Raw genomic sequence first — 18,047 nt, 5'->3', positions numbered from 1 at the left:
GACACAATTGTTTTGTTTCTGTGTGTTGTCGTTCAGCACTGACCAATCACAGCGAAGTGGGTTCTGAACGCGCATGCTCATTTGATACATTGTATTTTTGTTGATACTATCCTGCTTGAGTTCCTTTCGGGGCTCTGAGTTGAGCTTTTTCAAGCTATTAAACCCCCTACTTTGGGGGGTTTACTATTAAAATTGTGCCAATAAAATACTGTAACTATATGAAGGGCTGATGGAGAACACAAGGGATTTGGTGAGTTAATTTTCCCGATGTGGTCCGTCCGTATCCGATGTGTTGTGTAGCAAGCTTGCTAACTTTAGCCGTAGCTAGCGCCTCACTTTCGTTATCGGATTGTAGTAACAGCTGATTGAATCCCCTAAACCACAAAATAGCAATATCCAACAGCCCTTATTTTTATTGGGAAGTGAATATGTGAATACTTTATTCGGTTTTTACATGCTAAATGGCTACTCTTGTAACAGACGCTTGGTCAGCTAGCCAAGTATCTAACGCTAGAACTGGAATAACAGGTTTGCTAGCTAAGGCCCAGCCCATGTCGCTCACATTCATTCCGTACAATCCTTTTTAACAATGTTAGCTAGCTAAGTGTTAACGATATAAATAGCTAGCTAGCCAGTAACGTTAGTGTGATTAAGATGAGGGAGAAAGGATCGTTTAGGAGGTGTTTTCTCCAGACAGCTAAGTTAGCAAGCTAGCGTTAGCTACCAGCTACTATTATATGCAGAGGTGGTAAATAAATTAACACTCTTAGGCGGCTTTATGATTATATAGCAAGGAAACGGGTATTGTATTCATATATATGTAAGACTCAGTTACATTTTGTTATCCGATGCTAGTAACTGTATTGTTATGGATGTTTCTCATCTCATCTGTAGCCATGGTAGTTATATCTGCTACATATCAGCGTGGCTGTTGTATCACATTGATTACCGTACACCGTTTCCAAGTATACCAATCTTCGATTAGGACTAATATGCCATAATAAAACATGTTATTTGTGATTATTCCCTTGTTGAAAGAAAAACAAGTGTCAAATTATATTATATCCCCCTCACTGTACAATTGGTTTCAGTAGGGCGTCATGCGTTCCCTCTCTCTGCTCCTTCCAGGCTGAACGCACCCCGCGTTCGGAGCGTAAGCGCCAGGACTCTTTTGGGATGTTTGACCGGTACGACAGCTGCAGTGAGGAGAGCACCAGTAGCTCCAGCTCAGATGACAGTGAGGACGAGGTGCCCTCCATCCCCGCCAGCCTGCCCATCATCAAAAACAATGGACAGGTCTACACCTATCCCGACGGCAAGACCGGCATGGGTCAGTACAGGGAAATATTGATATAGAATCCATAGATATAAATCAGTTAAGAACACTATGGGTCAGTCAGTGTATCTGGGGTGATTGCACGAAACCGGTTGAGCGAGTGAATTAAGTGGCTGCCTGTGATTGACATAGATCCCGGCCTGCTACTGTCATAGTTATCCTGTCATTTCATACAATATAGTTGAGAAAAATAACTGATGAAAGAAGACTACAATTGCTTTGAATGAATTGGAATTTCCTGCTTTATTCTGAGTTTCCAGGAAACGTTTATGTGTTGCCTTTTTTTCCAGCCACGTGTGAGATGTGTGGGATGGTCGGAGTGCGAGACGCCTTCTACTCCAAGACTAAACGCTTCTGCAGCGTCTCCTGCTCTAGAAGTTACTCCTCCAACTCTAAAAAAGCCAGCATCTTGGCTCGACTCCAGGTAACCTTATAATCCCATACTATGTTCTGTATGTTATTTGTTGTAGCCAGATAGAATTAGAACAACGTCTTCTATTTCCTTTGGAAATGCAAGAGAACATAACCAGTAGAAAGTGTGGGCATATTTGGTTTCTTCAATCTAATTTCACTGTTAATGTTTTGTGCTTTTTACTAAAGGGTAAACCACCTACGAAAAAGGCCAAGGTGTTACAGAAACAGCCTCTCATGGCGAAGTTGGCAGCTTACGCCCAGTACCAAGCAAGTCAACAACAACAGAACCAGGCTAAGTCAAAAGCAGGCGAGTCCACCTGTAGTTCAGTTGGTAGAGCATGGTGCTTCAAAGCCAGGATACTGGGACCGTCTATATGTAAAATGTATGCATGCATGACTAAGTCGCTTTGGTTAAAAGCTTCTGCTAAATGGCATATATTATATTATAGTCAGAACACACAATCTCTCATATTGTTGTTATGCAGAAGAATGGCCTTGAATGGAAGATGGTTTTAGTCATAAGAACACACATTCTCTGTCCTGACCCAGTATAGTGAAGTTAATGTTGACCTTGTTCCTTCTCCCCAACAGTGGTTCCTGTTGAAGGCTTTGACTGGGGGCGGTACATCTGTAGCAATAACTTGGTTGGAGCACCAGTCAGCTGCTTCAAGCACGTACGTTTAAACAACAGCGAGGCGTTCAAATGGTCCTGTATTGAAGTCTATTGCAGATGCTAAGGTTCTATATCTGTAAATCTACCTGGTTTTGATCAACACAAGTGTACCCTGTGGGATATATTATGAACTTATGTAACATTTAGTTATTTCTCGGTGTCTCAGGTCCCTATGGGTACGTGCTGGGGAGACCTAGCTGAAGGAGTGATGGTCGAGGTGCTCAACTCCGATACTAACCTCTCTACTAAAGTCTACTGGGTAGCAGGGATCGTCAAACTGTCAGGTAAGAACACATCTAACCATTTGAAGGATTTTTATCCGTGTAACAAAACAATTCCTAACATTTTGAAAGTATTGTTGTTGTTTTTTTGTTGCCATAATGAGCAGACTGTTGTTAATATTTCTTTGAAGAATGCACAGTAATGGGGTTGTAAAGATGTCCCATGAAAGGCTCTTGCTGTTTCTGTTCTCTTCCCCAGGGTTCAAGGCTCTGCTGAGGTACGAGGGTTTTGACAACGACACCAGCAGGGACTTCTGGTGTAACCTCTGTGTTCCAGAGATTCACCACGTCGGGTGGTGCGCATCCAGCGGGAAACCGCTCGTACCTCCCAAATGTAAACATCATTCCATAATCATGGTCATAGTAACATGCTTTTAACAGGCCTTTTTAACAGGCCCTTTTTAACAGGCCTTTTTAACAGGCCTTTTTAACATGCCTTTTTAACAGGCCTTTTTACAGGCCTTTTTACAGGCCTTTTTAACAGGCCTTTTTACAGGCCTTTTTAACAGGCCTTTTTAACATGCCTTTTAACAGGCCTTTTTAACATGCCTTTTTAACAGGCCTTTTAACAGGCCTTTTAACAGGCCTTTTTAACAGGCCTTTTAACAGGCCTTTTTTACAGGCCTTTTTAACATGCCTTTTTAACAGGCCTTTTTAACATGCCTTTTTAACATGCCTTTTTAACATGCCTTTTTAACAGGCCTTTTTAACAGGGCTTTTTAACAGGCCTTTTTAACAGGGCTTTTTAACAGGGCTTTTTAACAGGCCTTTTTAACAGGGCTTTTTAACATGCCTTTTTAACAGGCCCTTTTAACAGGCCTTTTAACATGCCTTTTTAACAGGCCTTTTAACAGGCCTTTTTAACAGGCCTTTTAACAGGGCTTTTTAACAGGCCTTTTTAACAGGGCTTTTTAACAGGCCTTTTTAACAGGCCTTTTTAACAGGCCTTTTTAACTTTTAACAGGCCTTTTTAACAGGCCTTTTTAACAGGGCTTTTTAACAGGCCTTTTTAACAGGGCTTTTTAACAGGGCTTTTTAACATGCCTTTTTAACAGGCCCTTTAACAGGCCTTTTTAACAGGCCTTGATCTTAACAGAAGATGGAAAACAGATTGATAGACTGATGGTGGATTATGTTTCTGGTTTCTCTCTCAGCGATACAGCTAAAGTACTCTAACTGGAAAGCTTTTCTTGTGAAGCGTCTCACTGGAGCCAAAACTCTACCACCAGACTTTGCCACCAAGGTAAGATTTCATCATATTGAGCTGCAAGATGTAAACACTGGTAAGGGCGATGGCTTAAACTCTCCCTAGTTCTCTAAAAGCACCCACTCTTAGCGCTTCCTTTCATCCCCCCCTCTCTACCCAGGTCCATGAGAACATGCAGTTCCCCTTTAAGAAGCTGATGCGTGTGGAGGTGGTGGATAAGACTCACCTGTGCCGGACACGGGTGGCCCTGGTGGAGCAGGTGATTGGGGGACGGCTGAGGCTCGTCTACGAGGAGGGCTCTGACGACTTCTGGTGTCACATGTACTCCCCGCTCATACACTCCATCGGATGGTCCCGGAGCATCGGACACCGCTTCAAACGATCCGGTCAGTCAAGTTCGTTGGTTTTGGGTAGTTAATTTGTTAGGGAGTTCGGCCTAGGTAGGTAGTTGGTCCAATGTGTTTGTTTTTGGACTCTGCTGACAATGTTTGTTTCCCAGATGTGTCAAAGAAAATCGATGGTCAAATGGATGCCCCTGCCCAGCTGTTTGCCAAGGTAATGTAAATACACCACATGTTTACAATGCCCCAAATCTTTGTGCCTCTGTGGTTTGTATTGATTATTTTCCAATGTACGGATCCAGAATGATGAATGAATCTGTGATATCTCCTCAGGTGAAAGACGTGGACCAGAATGGTGAATGGTTCAGGGACAGGATGAAACTAGAGGCCATCGACCCTCTAAACCTCTCAGCTATAAGTGTAGCCACTGTAAGAAAGGTAACTGTCTCACTTCTCCGCTTTCTGTGTAGCCACTGTAATAACGGCATGGCAACAGTTTGGGTCGTTTCCATGGTAGAATTCAAGGGTCATACTACTCCGCTGTTGGCTCCCCTGGATTGGGGTTTCCCTCTACTTACTTTCAGTCCCCGGTCACCTGTTAAGGTTTTGAGTTGTATACATCTTAGATTGATGTTTGCTGTCTGTTTCAGGTATTGGCAGACGGGTACCTCATGATCGGCGTCGACGGGTCGGAGGTGACGGATGGCTCAGACTGGTTCTGCTACCACTCCACCTCTCCCTCCATCTTCCCTGCCGGCTTCTGTGAAATCAACAACATCGAACTCACACACCCTAGAGGTACACTTCTTACCCCATCTTTCTTTTCCTTCTTTTACAGACTGCAACATTCCCTCACTCAGGTATTATTACTTTTTCAACCGTTGTTTATTTAATTAAGGATAGTCTCATTGAGATAGTCTCTTTGTCCCAGTTGTTGAAGGTAGCTCTTGTTCCTCTTCCTCTTTGGCCTCTCTGGTCAAGGGTTATGTGTTAACCCAGCCTTACCACTGACTCTGCCCACAGGGTACACTAAACTGCCATTTAAATGGTTTGACTACCTCAGAGAAACAAGTTCAATAGCCGCTCCTGTGAAGCTCTTTAACAAGGTAGGACTGATTCCTGACATCGTGGCTGTGTTGTTTTGTTGGTTAGCGCAGTCCTGTGGTTCTGTCTTTTTATGATCACATAAATTATACTTAGAAATAAAAACGACTACAAGCAGGCATTACCAACAAGGCAAATTATTTATCTATTTTTCGCTAACATACATGTTTGATGTAAGACATTTTTCAAAAATTGTTATGGAAAAAACACTGTATTGACCACGGACATAAAAATGTCTCTCGTCTTTGCCTCCGCCATCTTGTTGCCCCTGCCCAGGATGTTCCTAACCACGGGTTCCGTCAGGGTATGAAGCTGGAGGCCGTGGACCTGATGGAGCCCAGGTTGGTGTGTGTTGCCACTGTGACTCGGATCGTCCACCGCCTGTTGCGCATCCACTTTGACGGCTGGGAGGACGAGTACGACCAATGGGTGGACTGTCAGTCGTCTGACCTCTACCCCGTGGGCTGGTGTCAGCTGACCGGATACCAGCTACAGCCCCCAGCCGCACAGAGTGAGATCAAACACCACAGTTCTACCCAAATATAACACACCAAAATGTAACACACCAACATGCAACACTTAACACACCAATGTGTAACACACCAACATGTAACACACTAACATGCAACACACTAACATGTAACACACCAACATGTAACACACCAACATGTAACACACCAACATGTAACACACCAACATGTAACACACCAACATGTAACACACCAACATGTAACACACCAACATGTAACACACCAACATGTAACACACTAACATGTAACACACTAACATGTAACACACCAACATGTAACACACCAACATGTAACACACCAACATGTAACACACCAACATGTAACACACCAACATGTAACACACCAACATGCAACATACCAACATGCAACACACTAACATGTAACACACCAACATGTAACACACCAACATGCAACACACTAACATGTAACACACCAACATCCAACACACTAACATGTAACACACCAACATGTAACACACTAACACACCAACATGCAACATACCAACATGTAACACACCAACATGTAACACACTAACACACCAACATGCAACATACCAACATGTAACACACCAACATGCAACATACCAACATGTTACACACCAACATGCAACATACCAACATGTTACACACCAACGTGCAACATACCAACATGTAACACACTAACATGTAACACACCAACATGTAACACACCAACTAACACACCAACATGCAACATACCAACATGTAACACAACTAACACACCAACATGTAACACACCAACATGTAACATACCAACATGTAACACACCAACATGTAACACACCAACATGCACACCAATACCAACATGTAACACACCAACATGCAACACACCAACATGTAACACACCAACATAACACCAACTAACACACCAACATGCAACATACCAACATGTAACACACCAACATGTAAACACCAACATGCAACATACCAACATGTAACACACCAAATGCAACACCAACATGTAAACAACATGCAACATACCAACATGTAACACACCAACATGTAACACACTAACACACCAACATGCAACATACCAACATGTAACACACCAACATGTAACACACCAACATGTAACACACCAACATGTAACACACCAACATGCAACATACCAACATGTAACACACCAACATGCAACATACCAACATGTAACACACTAACACACCAACATGTAACACACCAACATGCAACATACCAACATGTAACACACCAACATGTAACACACCAACATGCAACATACCAACATGTAACACACCAACATGCAACATACCAACATGTAACACACCAACATGTAACACACCAACATGTAACACACCAACATGTAACACCAACATGTAACACACTAACACACCAACATGTAAACCAACATGTAAACACTAACACACCAACATGTAACACACCAACATGCAACATACCAACATGTAACACACCAACATGTAACACCAACATGTAACACACCAACATGCAACATACCAACATGTAACACACCAACATGCAACACACCAACACCAACAACATACCAACATGCAACATACCAACATGTTAACACACCAACATGCAACATAACATACCAACATGTAACACACTAACACACCAACATGTAACAAACCAACATGTAACACACCAACATGTAACACACCAACATGTAACACACTAACACACTAACACACCAACATGCAACATACCAACATGTAACACACCAACATGTAACACACCAACATGTAACACACCAACATGTAACACACAACAACATGTAACACATGTAACACACCAACATGTAACAAAGGAACATGTAACACACCAACATGTAACACACCAACATGTAACACACTAACATGTAACACACCAACATGTAACACACCAACATGTAACACACCAACATGTAACAAACCAACATGTAACACACCACACCAACATGTAACACACCAACATGTAACACACTAACACACCAACATGCAACATACCAACATGTAACACACCAACATGTAACACACCAACATGTAACACACTAACACACCAACATGCAACATACCAACATGTAACACACCAACATGTAACACACTAACACACCAACATGCAACATACCAACATGTAACACACCAACATGCAACACACCAACATGCAACATACCAACATGTTACACACCAACGTGCAACATACCAACATGTAACACACTAACATGTAACACACCAACATGTAACATACCAACATGTAACATACCAACATGTAACACACCAACATGTAACACACCAACATGTAACATACCAACATGTAACATACCAACATGTAACACACCAACATGTAACACACTAACACACCAACATGTAACACACTAACATGTAACATACCAACATGTAACACACCAACATGTAACACACCAACATGTAACACACTAACATGTAACAAAGGAACATGTAACACATAAACCAAACAACTACCACTTAGGCTCTCATTGATGGATTGGATTAAGTTCCAGCTAATACGTGACCAATTACTTGATAACATGCGATTGGAGTCCCAAACTAACAGGCAGAAACATTTGTGTAAAACAATAGGCCACTGTTTATTTGCTGTAATTTCAGTGGCCAGAGAAATCCCTGCAGCTGTACCTAAGCACAAGAAGAAAGCCCAACAATACAAAGGACAAAAGAAAAGTGAGTTCTCTTCTCTTTCATCATCACTCGCTTCCCTCTTTCCCTGGTCCACACCAGTGGAGGCTGGTGGGAGGATCTATAGAAGGATGGGCTCATTGTAATAATGGCTGGAATGGATTCATTGGAATGGAGTCAAACATGGTTTCCGTGTGTTTGATACTGTTCCACTGATTCCATTCCAGCCATTGCAATGACTCTGTCCTCCCAAAGTGCCTCTCACCAGCCTCCACTGTTCCACACTCTGGTGGGGGGAAATCTATCTAGCTTAGAATTTATGTTAATGTTTAGTTTCTTCTTTCTTGTCTGTTCTTTGGGATCTGATTGGTTGGCATGAGTCCCATGACAGGAAGCTGCGGTACTCTGGGCGAGTGCCAAAAAGGTGGCGAGGGTGTTGTAACACTGGGTGTGATGGTCCATACCACAGAGATAAAAAATAGGACTTATCTTTCTGTCTGTGCCATTCTGGTGTCCGTGACAACATAGGCAGTGCCATTGGGGCTCTCTCCATGTTAAAGTAGTGAATGTTATTCTATTGTGTTTGAAAAAGCATAAAGATAATATTGTTGATTTATCGTCCCCTGCTGTGTTGGAGTCTTCTTGTGTGTTATTCATTTGTGGCCACTAAATGGCAGTGATATAGCTTAAAGCCATTTTCAAACCAATTTGAAGGAGGCAATACTCTGCTCTTTGGCTGATCACTCCCAACCCATAGAAATCCCCATCCAGTTGGCCACTTTAAAATGGTGGAAGGCCTCAATGGCAATGTCCACGCTGAAACTGGTTCTATCCATCTAGAGCTCTATGTTCCAAGCACAGCTTGTTCCACGTCTTAGGAAGTGGTTTAGCAGGGCTATGTCTAGACATGTGGTCACACACCACGCTAGCTGGTTTACTTGAGTCTGGCTTACCTTGGGTGTATTCAGAACATGTTTTAGAACATTTCACAGCAGCATACCACCCTGCATACCACTGCTGGCTTGCTTCTGAAGCTAAGCAGGATTGGTCCTGGTCAGTCCCTGGATGGGAGACCAGGTGCTGCTGGAAGTGGTGTCGGAGGGCCAGTAGGAGGCACTCTTTCCTCTGGTCTAAAAAATATCCCAATACCCCAGGGCAGTGATTGGGGACACTGCCCTGTGTAGGGTGCTGTCTTTTAGATGGGACGTTAAACGAGTGTCCTGACTCTCTGGGGTCATTAAAGATCCCATGGCACTTATCGTAAGAGTAGGGGTGTTAACCCCGGTGTCCTGGCTAAATTCCCGATCTGGCCCTCAAACCATCATGGTCACCTAATAATCCCCAGTTTACTATTGGCTCATTCATCCCCCTCCTGTCCCCTGTAACTATTCCCCAGGTCGTTGCTGTAAATGAGAACGTGTTCTCAGTCAACTTACCTGGCAAAATAACCGATAAATAAAATAAATAAATCAGAGGTCATTCTTCTGAACCGTTTGAAACATGATTGGTATTTTTGCAATATTGTATTTAAACAGAATAAAATGACTTGAACATGTACAGTTGAAGTCAGAAGTTTAAATACACTTAGGTTGGAGTCATTCAAACTTGTTTTTCAACCACTCCACAAATTTATTGTTAACAAACTGTAGTTTTGGCAAGTCGGTTAGGACATCTACTGTGTACATGACACAAGTCATTTTCCCACCAATTGTTTACAGACAGATTATTTCACTTACAATTCACTGTATCACAATTCCAGTGTTTCAGAAGTTCCAGAAAATAATGGCATGGCTTTAGAAGCTTCTGATAGGCTATTTGACATCATTTGAGTCAATTGGAGGTGTACCTGTGGATGTATTTCAAGGCCTACCTTCAAACTCAGTGCCTCTTTGCTTGACATCATGGGAAAATCAAAAGAAATCAGCCAAGACCTCAGAAAATAAATTGTACAAGTCTGGTTCATCCATAGGAGCAATTTCCAAATGCCTGAAGGTGGTCATCTGTATAAAAATTAGTACGCAAGTATAAACACCATGGGATCACGCAGCCGTCATACCGCTCAGGAAGGAGATGCAATCTGTCTCCTATAGATTAACATACTTTGGTTCAAAAAGTGCAAGTCAATCCCAGAACAACAACAAAGGACCTTGTGAAGATGCTGGAGGGAACGGGTACAAAAGTATTTATATCCACAGTAAAACGAGTCCTATATCGACATAACCTGAAAGGCCGCTCAGCAAGGAAGAAGCCACTGCTCCAACACCGCCATGAAAAGAAACAAAGTTTGTACTTTTTGGAGAAATGTTCTCTGATCTGAAGAAACAAAAATAGAACTGTTTGGCCATAATGACCATCGTTATGTTTGGAGGAAAAAGGGGGAGGCTTACAAGCCGAAGAACACCATCCCAACCGTGAAGCACGGGGGTGGCAGTATCATGTTGTGGGGGTGCTTTGCTGCAGGAGGGACTGGTGGACTTCAACAAAATAGATGACATCATGAGGACGGAAAATGATGTGGATATATTGAAGCAACATCTCAAGACATCAGTCAGGAAGTTAAAGCTTGGTCGCAAATGGGTCTTCCAAATGGACATTGACCCCAAGCATACTTCCAAAGGTGTGGCAAAGTTGCTTAAGGACATCAAAGTCAAGGTATTGGAGTGGCCATTACAAAGCCCTGACCTCAATCCTATAGAAAAAGCCTGTGCGAGCAAGAAGGCCTACAAACCTGACTCCGTTACACCAGCTCTGTCAGAAAAAATGGGCCAAAATTCACCCAACTTATTGTGGGAAGCTTGTGGACGTCTATCCGAAACGTTTGACCCAGCTTAAACAGTTTAAAAGCAATGCTACCAATTACTAATTGAGTGTATGTAAACTTCTGACCCACTGGGAATGTGATGAAAGAAATAAAAGCTGAAATAAATAATCCTCTACTATTATTCTGACTTTTCACATTCTTAAAATAAAGTGGTGATCCTAACTGACCTAAGACAGGGAATTTTTAACAGGATTAAATGTCAGGAATTGTGAAAAACTGATTTTAAATGTATTTGGCTGAAGTGTATGTAAAATTCCGACTTCAACGGTACATGCTATATAATTTATTAAATCATGTGATTATCTAGGCCATTTACCTTTATATACACACACACAATAGGATCTGTAATGAATTAGTTAATAAGTTAGCATTTATTTTATTATTGAAAATACATATAAAGTAACCATATGCCACCGAACATTCAAATCTACACTGTTGGGAGCGGTAGCAACCTGAAAGCACCCTTAGTAGCTTACCTGAGTCTAACTTGGTGTCTAGAGCGGAAGGTTCCGGTTGGTCGTCGGCTCTTCAGTCAGGCAGGCAGGAGGAGGAGCCTATCAGGGGAGGACGAAGAGCAGAGTCCGCCCCCTTACTCCAACCAGGGCCCCACTCTGGCCCCCCGGTCCCGCACCCACCACCACTACCACCACCACCATCACACCCACAAACCAGGTAACACTGCCAATAAATAACCACTGACACCTCCACACAGACAGAGGGTGCTAACAAGGGTCAGTCCTCAGCCACTGTAGGTGCTGACCCTGCAGGGCGATCGCTGTGTGTTGGATACACCTGCATGAAAGCAAGTTCTATTCACTTGTTTCTGTGTCATGTTATTGAAGTGAAAGTACTAATGTGAGAAATGGCAATTTCTCCTCTCACCTCGTGATGCAATTCCTCCTTTGGTCGTCTTTCCTTCCAGTTGTCTGCTGCCAATGACTGGAACGAACTGCAAAAATCACTGAAGCTGGAGACTCATATCTCCCTCACTAGCTTTGAGCACCAGCTGTCAGACCAGCTCACAGATCACTGCACCTGTACATAGCTCATCTGTAAACAGCCCATCTATCTACCTCATCACCATACTGTATTTATCTTGCTCCTTTGCACCCTAGTATCTCTACTTGCACATTCATCTTTTGCACATCTACCATTCCAGTGTGTAATTACTTCGCCACCATGGCCTATTTATTGCCTTTACCTCCCTTATCTTACCTCAGTTGCACTCACTGTATATAAACGTTTTGTTTTCTTTTGTTCTAGTGTATTATTGACTGTTGTTTGTATTGCACTGCTTTGCTTTATCTTGGCCAGGTCGCAGTTGATAACAAATGATAACTTGTTCTCAACTGGCCTACCTGGTTAAATAAAGGAGAACAATAAATAAATAAACTAGGTGAGCAGGACGTCTGCAGGAAGGAGGAAAAGTGGTGATATAATATACTTTACAAGTCTGGTTTCATTACAGGAACTACAGGCTCAGATGGAGGGCTAGGTATTAACAAGGATAGCTGTTCCTGTGCTGAATTTTTTTTGTGACTAAAAATGGTTGTTTACCCCCTGAGATATATATATATACAATAGCTATATATATATATTTTTTAAATGGTTGTTTAGCTATTTTCTTCTGTCTTGGTGTTAAACATGTATTATCTGTCTTGGTATGCTGAACAGGGTTTCGACTATTTCTTAAATTATGTAACCCTCTATTTTGCTAACTCTCTCTCCCTCTCTCTCTCTCTCTCTCTCTCTCTCTCTCTCCCTCACTCACTCTAGAGTCTCTGTTACGTCTTAAGGAGGAACAGGCTGAGGTGGATGAGTTCACCTTCTCCCATGGCGTCTCAGACCAGGAGAGCATCGGCTCTGGCAGCTACTACATCAAACAGGAGCCCTGTTGACAGGGGGGACCGGGGCTAAGCCTGGGAGGGTAGGGGGAGCTGGACAATAGAAACCCCTGAAATCCAACATCCAGAGAGACACTGCCTACAACCCCCAACTTAAGACAAGACACATCCCTAAACCAAGACAAGAGCAACAGGGCAGAGAGAGCTCTAAAAAACCTCGTCCAGAAAAGATGGCCCTCTAACACTGCAATCAGGGGAGAATATTGTTGGGGGACTTGGTACCCAAAAACACTAAGTGACTACATCCCCCGAAACCCAAACCCTTACCCCACAAAATCAAGACAGGGAGCTACTTGGGTCTCCCCAAAACCATCCAGGGGAGAAGAACACTTCTGAGCAGCTACAACATCAAAACCTGGAGCCCTGATTGACAGTCACTCATTCAGTGAGACCAACATACCATATAAACAACGGGTAACTGGACACTTCCTAAAGCCACTGGCTGGGAAGAGGGCTAAGATACCTGGACAACCTGATCAGAATCCCACATCCCTGAATGATTGGATATGACCGTGGCTTTCTGTCTTCCTCCATAAATGCATCAAGGCAGGGGGCCTTGGAGCTCTGGATGCCCACTACAGAAGCCTGTTCTCTGGGTACTCTGTCTCTCCCACCACCCTGCCGTAGGCCAGGCAGGACCTCTGACACAACTCGGGGACACACACACAGACACCTGCACTAACTGTGACAGATATATAGGTCTTTGGTTTATTTCTTTCAGGTAAGAGAGCTAAGTAAGGGGGGATTTTATTTCACGCGGTCTTGAAAGCGATGAAATGAGGGGGAGGGAAAAAGCTGTATAAAACAGGAATCTTTTTTCCAACAATTTTGCCAGGTGGACTTGCTTTGATTTGCTAATAGTACTTGAAGTTTTGGTAAAGTTTCTGTTTTTTTAAGTTTTTGTACTTTTTAAATTGGAGGGTTGTTATTTTGTCTTAAATGCTGATTTGTTATCAACAGCTCTTTGGGGGAGTGGCGTGGATATTATAGTAAGGATACATATTCATAGACGAGACCTATTCAATATAGAACTATATAGATATTAAGGAAAGTGATTTGGCCTGAGTGGGTTTTGAAACCTTGTGATAGGACTAGATGGGGGTTGTGCCCCAATATGTTAACTGACATACTACTTAGTATTGGCTATTTATACTATGTAGTATGCTAGTGTGTGTAATGGGATACACTAGATTAACACAGTCACAGATTGCACTACAGGAGCAAACAGCCAGTCTCTTTGGCTTGTTGGAACCATCCTTACCTCTAGCATGGCAGCAGCATTAGAATAGAAAGACCAGACTTCTCTAGTGTCTGTTTTTTGAACTAGGAAAACAACTCCAGAAACAAAGCTAAACCACATTAGATACTCGTTATTACACTCAACCATTATGTCTTATTCCTTGTCATAACCTATTTTCTTCTAAGAAAACAAGTGCAAACTCTTCATAAATCTGTCCCTTAAAAGAGAGAGAATTTCTATCAATCGAGCAAAGTTTAATCCTAAAATGATGTCAATCAGAAATAAAACATTGTAGGCTACGTGTGAAGAACGACATTGAGGTATGCAAAACTGTTTGATTAGGGATTCCCCCCTCTTGTTTATGGCTAATTCTTTATTTCAGAGCCAAATGGATGTGGTTAAGTATTCAACCAGTCACTGGATAACAACGTTGTCGGTGTTAATGTCTCTGTTTATTAAACATTGCTTTGTTGATAGCCTTTTGTAAGTGTATGTTCACAAAACCAATGGGATCTGATTGGAGTAGGCTATAGCAGGAGAAAACCTTTCCCATTGGCTTCTTTATTCACCAATTAGACCGCATACATTTTTTGCTAGATTCCTGATTGGTTGGAGATCCTCCTGACTTCCTGAATCTGCTTGTGCATTGTAGCTGGTAGTTAGTGGTGACAATTGTATCTAGACTTCCTCTCTTCCCTCGCAGTGATATGTTATATTGTTGTACTACCTCCTGATGAGCTTGGCAGTCAAATAGAGACATCATAACGCGTCTCTAATCTGAGATGCAGGTTTGGGCAACTTGATATACCATATGCAAATAAAAAATAATGATATCCTCATATGTCTGACTAGACACCGAACACAGATATTTGTAACAGCACATTTTGAGGTAGTCCTCAAAATGGAATAATATGCAATAATGTTTTCTGTATTTTGCTACGTCAGATCGCTGAATTACAACACCCTGAAGTGATATTAAGGTACATGCAATATATTATACTTGCTTCAATTGACCTACATTCTATTGCATAACTATGGCAACTATGTGAACTATGGTCTATAAACAGAATATAATAGATGCTATTTGAACCCACTATGTATAAATAGAATAGTACAGAAAAGTTGACCGAGCTCAGTTATTGTTGCAGTAGATGGGAAATTACCTAGAATCTCTCTTTCTATATACCAGTAAGGTTGACAATTAACTTCTCAGGAAATGTTTGCATTTTTCTCTAAGGTGTTTTCTTGGCTGCAAGGGTCAAGCAAAGTGCATTTACAGTCCAAATGAAACAGAATGACATTTTGCATAAAGTTATTCAAAGGAAAGTCTTCATGGAATAACTTGCTTTACAAATGAATGTCTCTTCTTGCCCATGTCTGAATGTTGATTTCTCCCCTGTTTTTGATATGGTTTCTTGTATTGTGATTGTTCTGTTGATTTGGTGAGGTATTTGACATAAACCATGTCCTAATGATTAACAATGCATTGAGAGCCCCTTGATCAGTGTTCAGTTTGACACCATGCTTTGTGTAGCTAGGTTTTTACCCTCAATTATTGTTTCCATGTGTAGTTCCTTTTCCAATGGATGTACGATCAGTAGTTTCTACCGTTTCTTCTCTCTGGGTTTTTAGATTGAGTTGTTAATATTAAGGTTATATACAATGTCCAGCAGAGTAATTAAATGTAGTGTGTCACTATCCTCTTATGTGAACAAGGTTTGGAGTTCAGGATTTGTTTTTTTGTTAACTTCAAGTAATCAGATCTGGCACAGACTATGACGAACTAGATGAGAATGAAGAAAGCGTGAAACGATTGTGGTTATCTTAACCAATTAACTGATCAAATTACGTATCTTAGAAAAACAAAGACACAACTGTTTATAGACCAACTTTGCTGCTACCTTCCAAATAATTCCTAATGCACAATCACATTTTGGAGAGAGAGGTTTCTTTTTCAGTGATACAATGACTCTTTATTCTTAGAAATGGATGCAGGAATGTCACCGAGATGCCCAATCCAAAATCAACACCTCTGAATCCCCCCTTAGAGACCTGAAAGAACAGGATGCCATTATAGGCTCACACCTATTTGTTCAGGTGTACAAGGGGCGATTCAGGAAGTGTGTGGAGGGAGGGGCTGATTTGGGACCGGATCAATTGAGTTTGTGCATGCAAAATTGTACGGTCATTCTGTGGACAAACACTGAGCTTGGTTTGCTGTTATGGTCTTTAGTCGTGCTACCGCTCATTCTAAAATCGACCCCTAGCCACTAATCCTATGTATCCTATAGACCCGAAAGGATTGGATAAGTATGAGAAAGATGGTACAAGCTCCATTTAGCCCTTTTGATAGGCTTAGTGGCATTTTGAGGCATATTGCTTACACCTATCCAAACCTTTCGGATCTTAAATGTGTAGTGGAAGTAGGGGGCGGGGAGTCAATCTAGAATGAGGTGTTCTGTTTGTTCTTTGAATACTAACACGGGTCTCTTTTTGTATGTGACAACCCCACTATATTCAACCCTTATATACCATGGTGCTATATATATATTTGATAAAGTGATTTAGTTATTTTATTGGGGAAATAATTATGAATGGAGGGGCTTAAGTTATGTTTTGGTGTTTTATTTTGGATACAAATAACTAAATGATTTGTTAAAAATATATAGTATTGAAATGATAAACACTGACCCTTGTGGTAGAAATTTGGTTGCAATGTGGTTTGTACATCTCTATCTAGATACATGAGGTCCTTTCTTCTGGTCATTTTGTGCTGTGATCGAGGTTTGATAGACAATACCTTGAATTTGTAAATAAACCAAATGTTTGGGGACATAATATTGGTTGTATTATTTGTGTCTTTTGTTTCCAAGTATTGCAAACTGTTTCCGCATGGCTGTGAAAAGGTGTCTGTTAACCATTTTTGTAAGAACATTTTTTTACGCTGATTAAAATGATACTTATAAATGACCATATTTGTCAATGCCAATTCTTTTTTTTCTCTTTGTAGTTCTATAGGTTACTTCACCTCAATGCTGTTTCAACCAGAGGCTGGTGGGAGGAACTACAGTCACGGAATAAAATCAAACACATGAAAACCACGTTTGACTCCGTTCCATGCATTCCATTTCAGCCATTATTACAATGAGCCTGTCCTCCTATAGCTCCTCCCACCAGCCTCCGTTGGTTTAAACACCACAGGAAATGAACGGGGTGGTCAAAGAGTCATATGAAGTAGAACGAGGTAATATGGTGTTCCATTATCAGTGGTGGAAAAAGTTTAAGTAAAAGCAAAGATACCTTAATAGAAAATAACTCCATGATGAGTGAAAGTTACCCAGTAAAATACTACTTGAGTAAAAGTCAAAGTATTTAGTTTTAAATATACTTAAGTATCAAAAGTAAAAGTATGAATAACTTAAAATTCCTTATATTAAGCACACCAGTTTATTTATGGAGAGCCAGGGGCACACCAACACAATTTAATTTAGTGGGTCCTCCAGCTCAGAGGCAGTAGGGATGACCAGGGATGTTCTCTGTTTAGTGGGTCCTCCAGATCAGAGGCAGTAGGGA

At 41.6% G+C, this 18,047-nt stretch overlaps 1 protein-coding gene across 2 annotated transcripts; it reads left to right on the top strand.

The window, feature by feature from the left end:
- Positions 1-100: 100 nt before the first annotated feature.
- On the top strand, positions 101-17,445 carry LOC118374298 (MBT domain-containing protein 1-like). 2 transcript variants are annotated; one of them, XM_035760678.1, is made up of 17 exons: positions 101-250; positions 1,129-1,330; positions 1,627-1,760; positions 1,937-2,057; positions 2,342-2,424; positions 2,590-2,707; positions 2,904-3,038; positions 3,859-3,947; positions 4,072-4,297; positions 4,411-4,466; positions 4,586-4,690; positions 4,903-5,050; positions 5,276-5,358; positions 5,633-5,867; positions 8,483-8,554; positions 11,829-12,002; positions 13,107-17,445. In XM_035760678.1, exons 1-17 carry the CDS (start codon positions 230-232, stop codon positions 13,226-13,228), a joined length of 2,124 nt encoding a protein of 707 aa, XP_035616571.1. In that variant the 5' UTR covers positions 101-229; the 3' UTR covers positions 13,229-17,445. The 2 variants fall into 2 exon arrangements, with proteins under 2 accessions (XP_035616571.1, XP_035616572.1); XM_035760679.1 differs by lacking the exon at positions 11,829-12,002.
- The last annotated feature ends 602 nt before the right edge of the window (positions 17,446-18,047 follow it).

This window comes from Oncorhynchus keta, chromosome 3 (genome assembly GCF_023373465.1).
Source record: "Oncorhynchus keta strain PuntledgeMale-10-30-2019 chromosome 3, Oket_V2, whole genome shotgun sequence".
In the NCBI taxonomy this organism is placed as follows: domain Eukaryota; kingdom Metazoa; phylum Chordata; class Actinopteri; order Salmoniformes; family Salmonidae; genus Oncorhynchus; species Oncorhynchus keta.
Note: the sequence above shows the minus strand (reverse complement) of the source record. Positions and strands in the feature narration are given on the sequence as shown.

Coding starts and splice junctions, on each gene's coding strand:
- LOC118374298 (XM_035760678.1), top strand. CDS start 230: ATGGAGAACACAAGGGATTTG. Junction 251..1,128: donor TGGAGAACACAAGGGATTTG/GTGAGTTAATTT, acceptor TGCTCCTTCCAG/GCTGAACGCACCCCGCGTTC. Junction 2,058..2,341: donor CCAGGCTAAGTCAAAAGCAG/GCGAGTCCACCT, acceptor TCTCCCCAACAG/TGGTTCCTGTTGAAGGCTTT.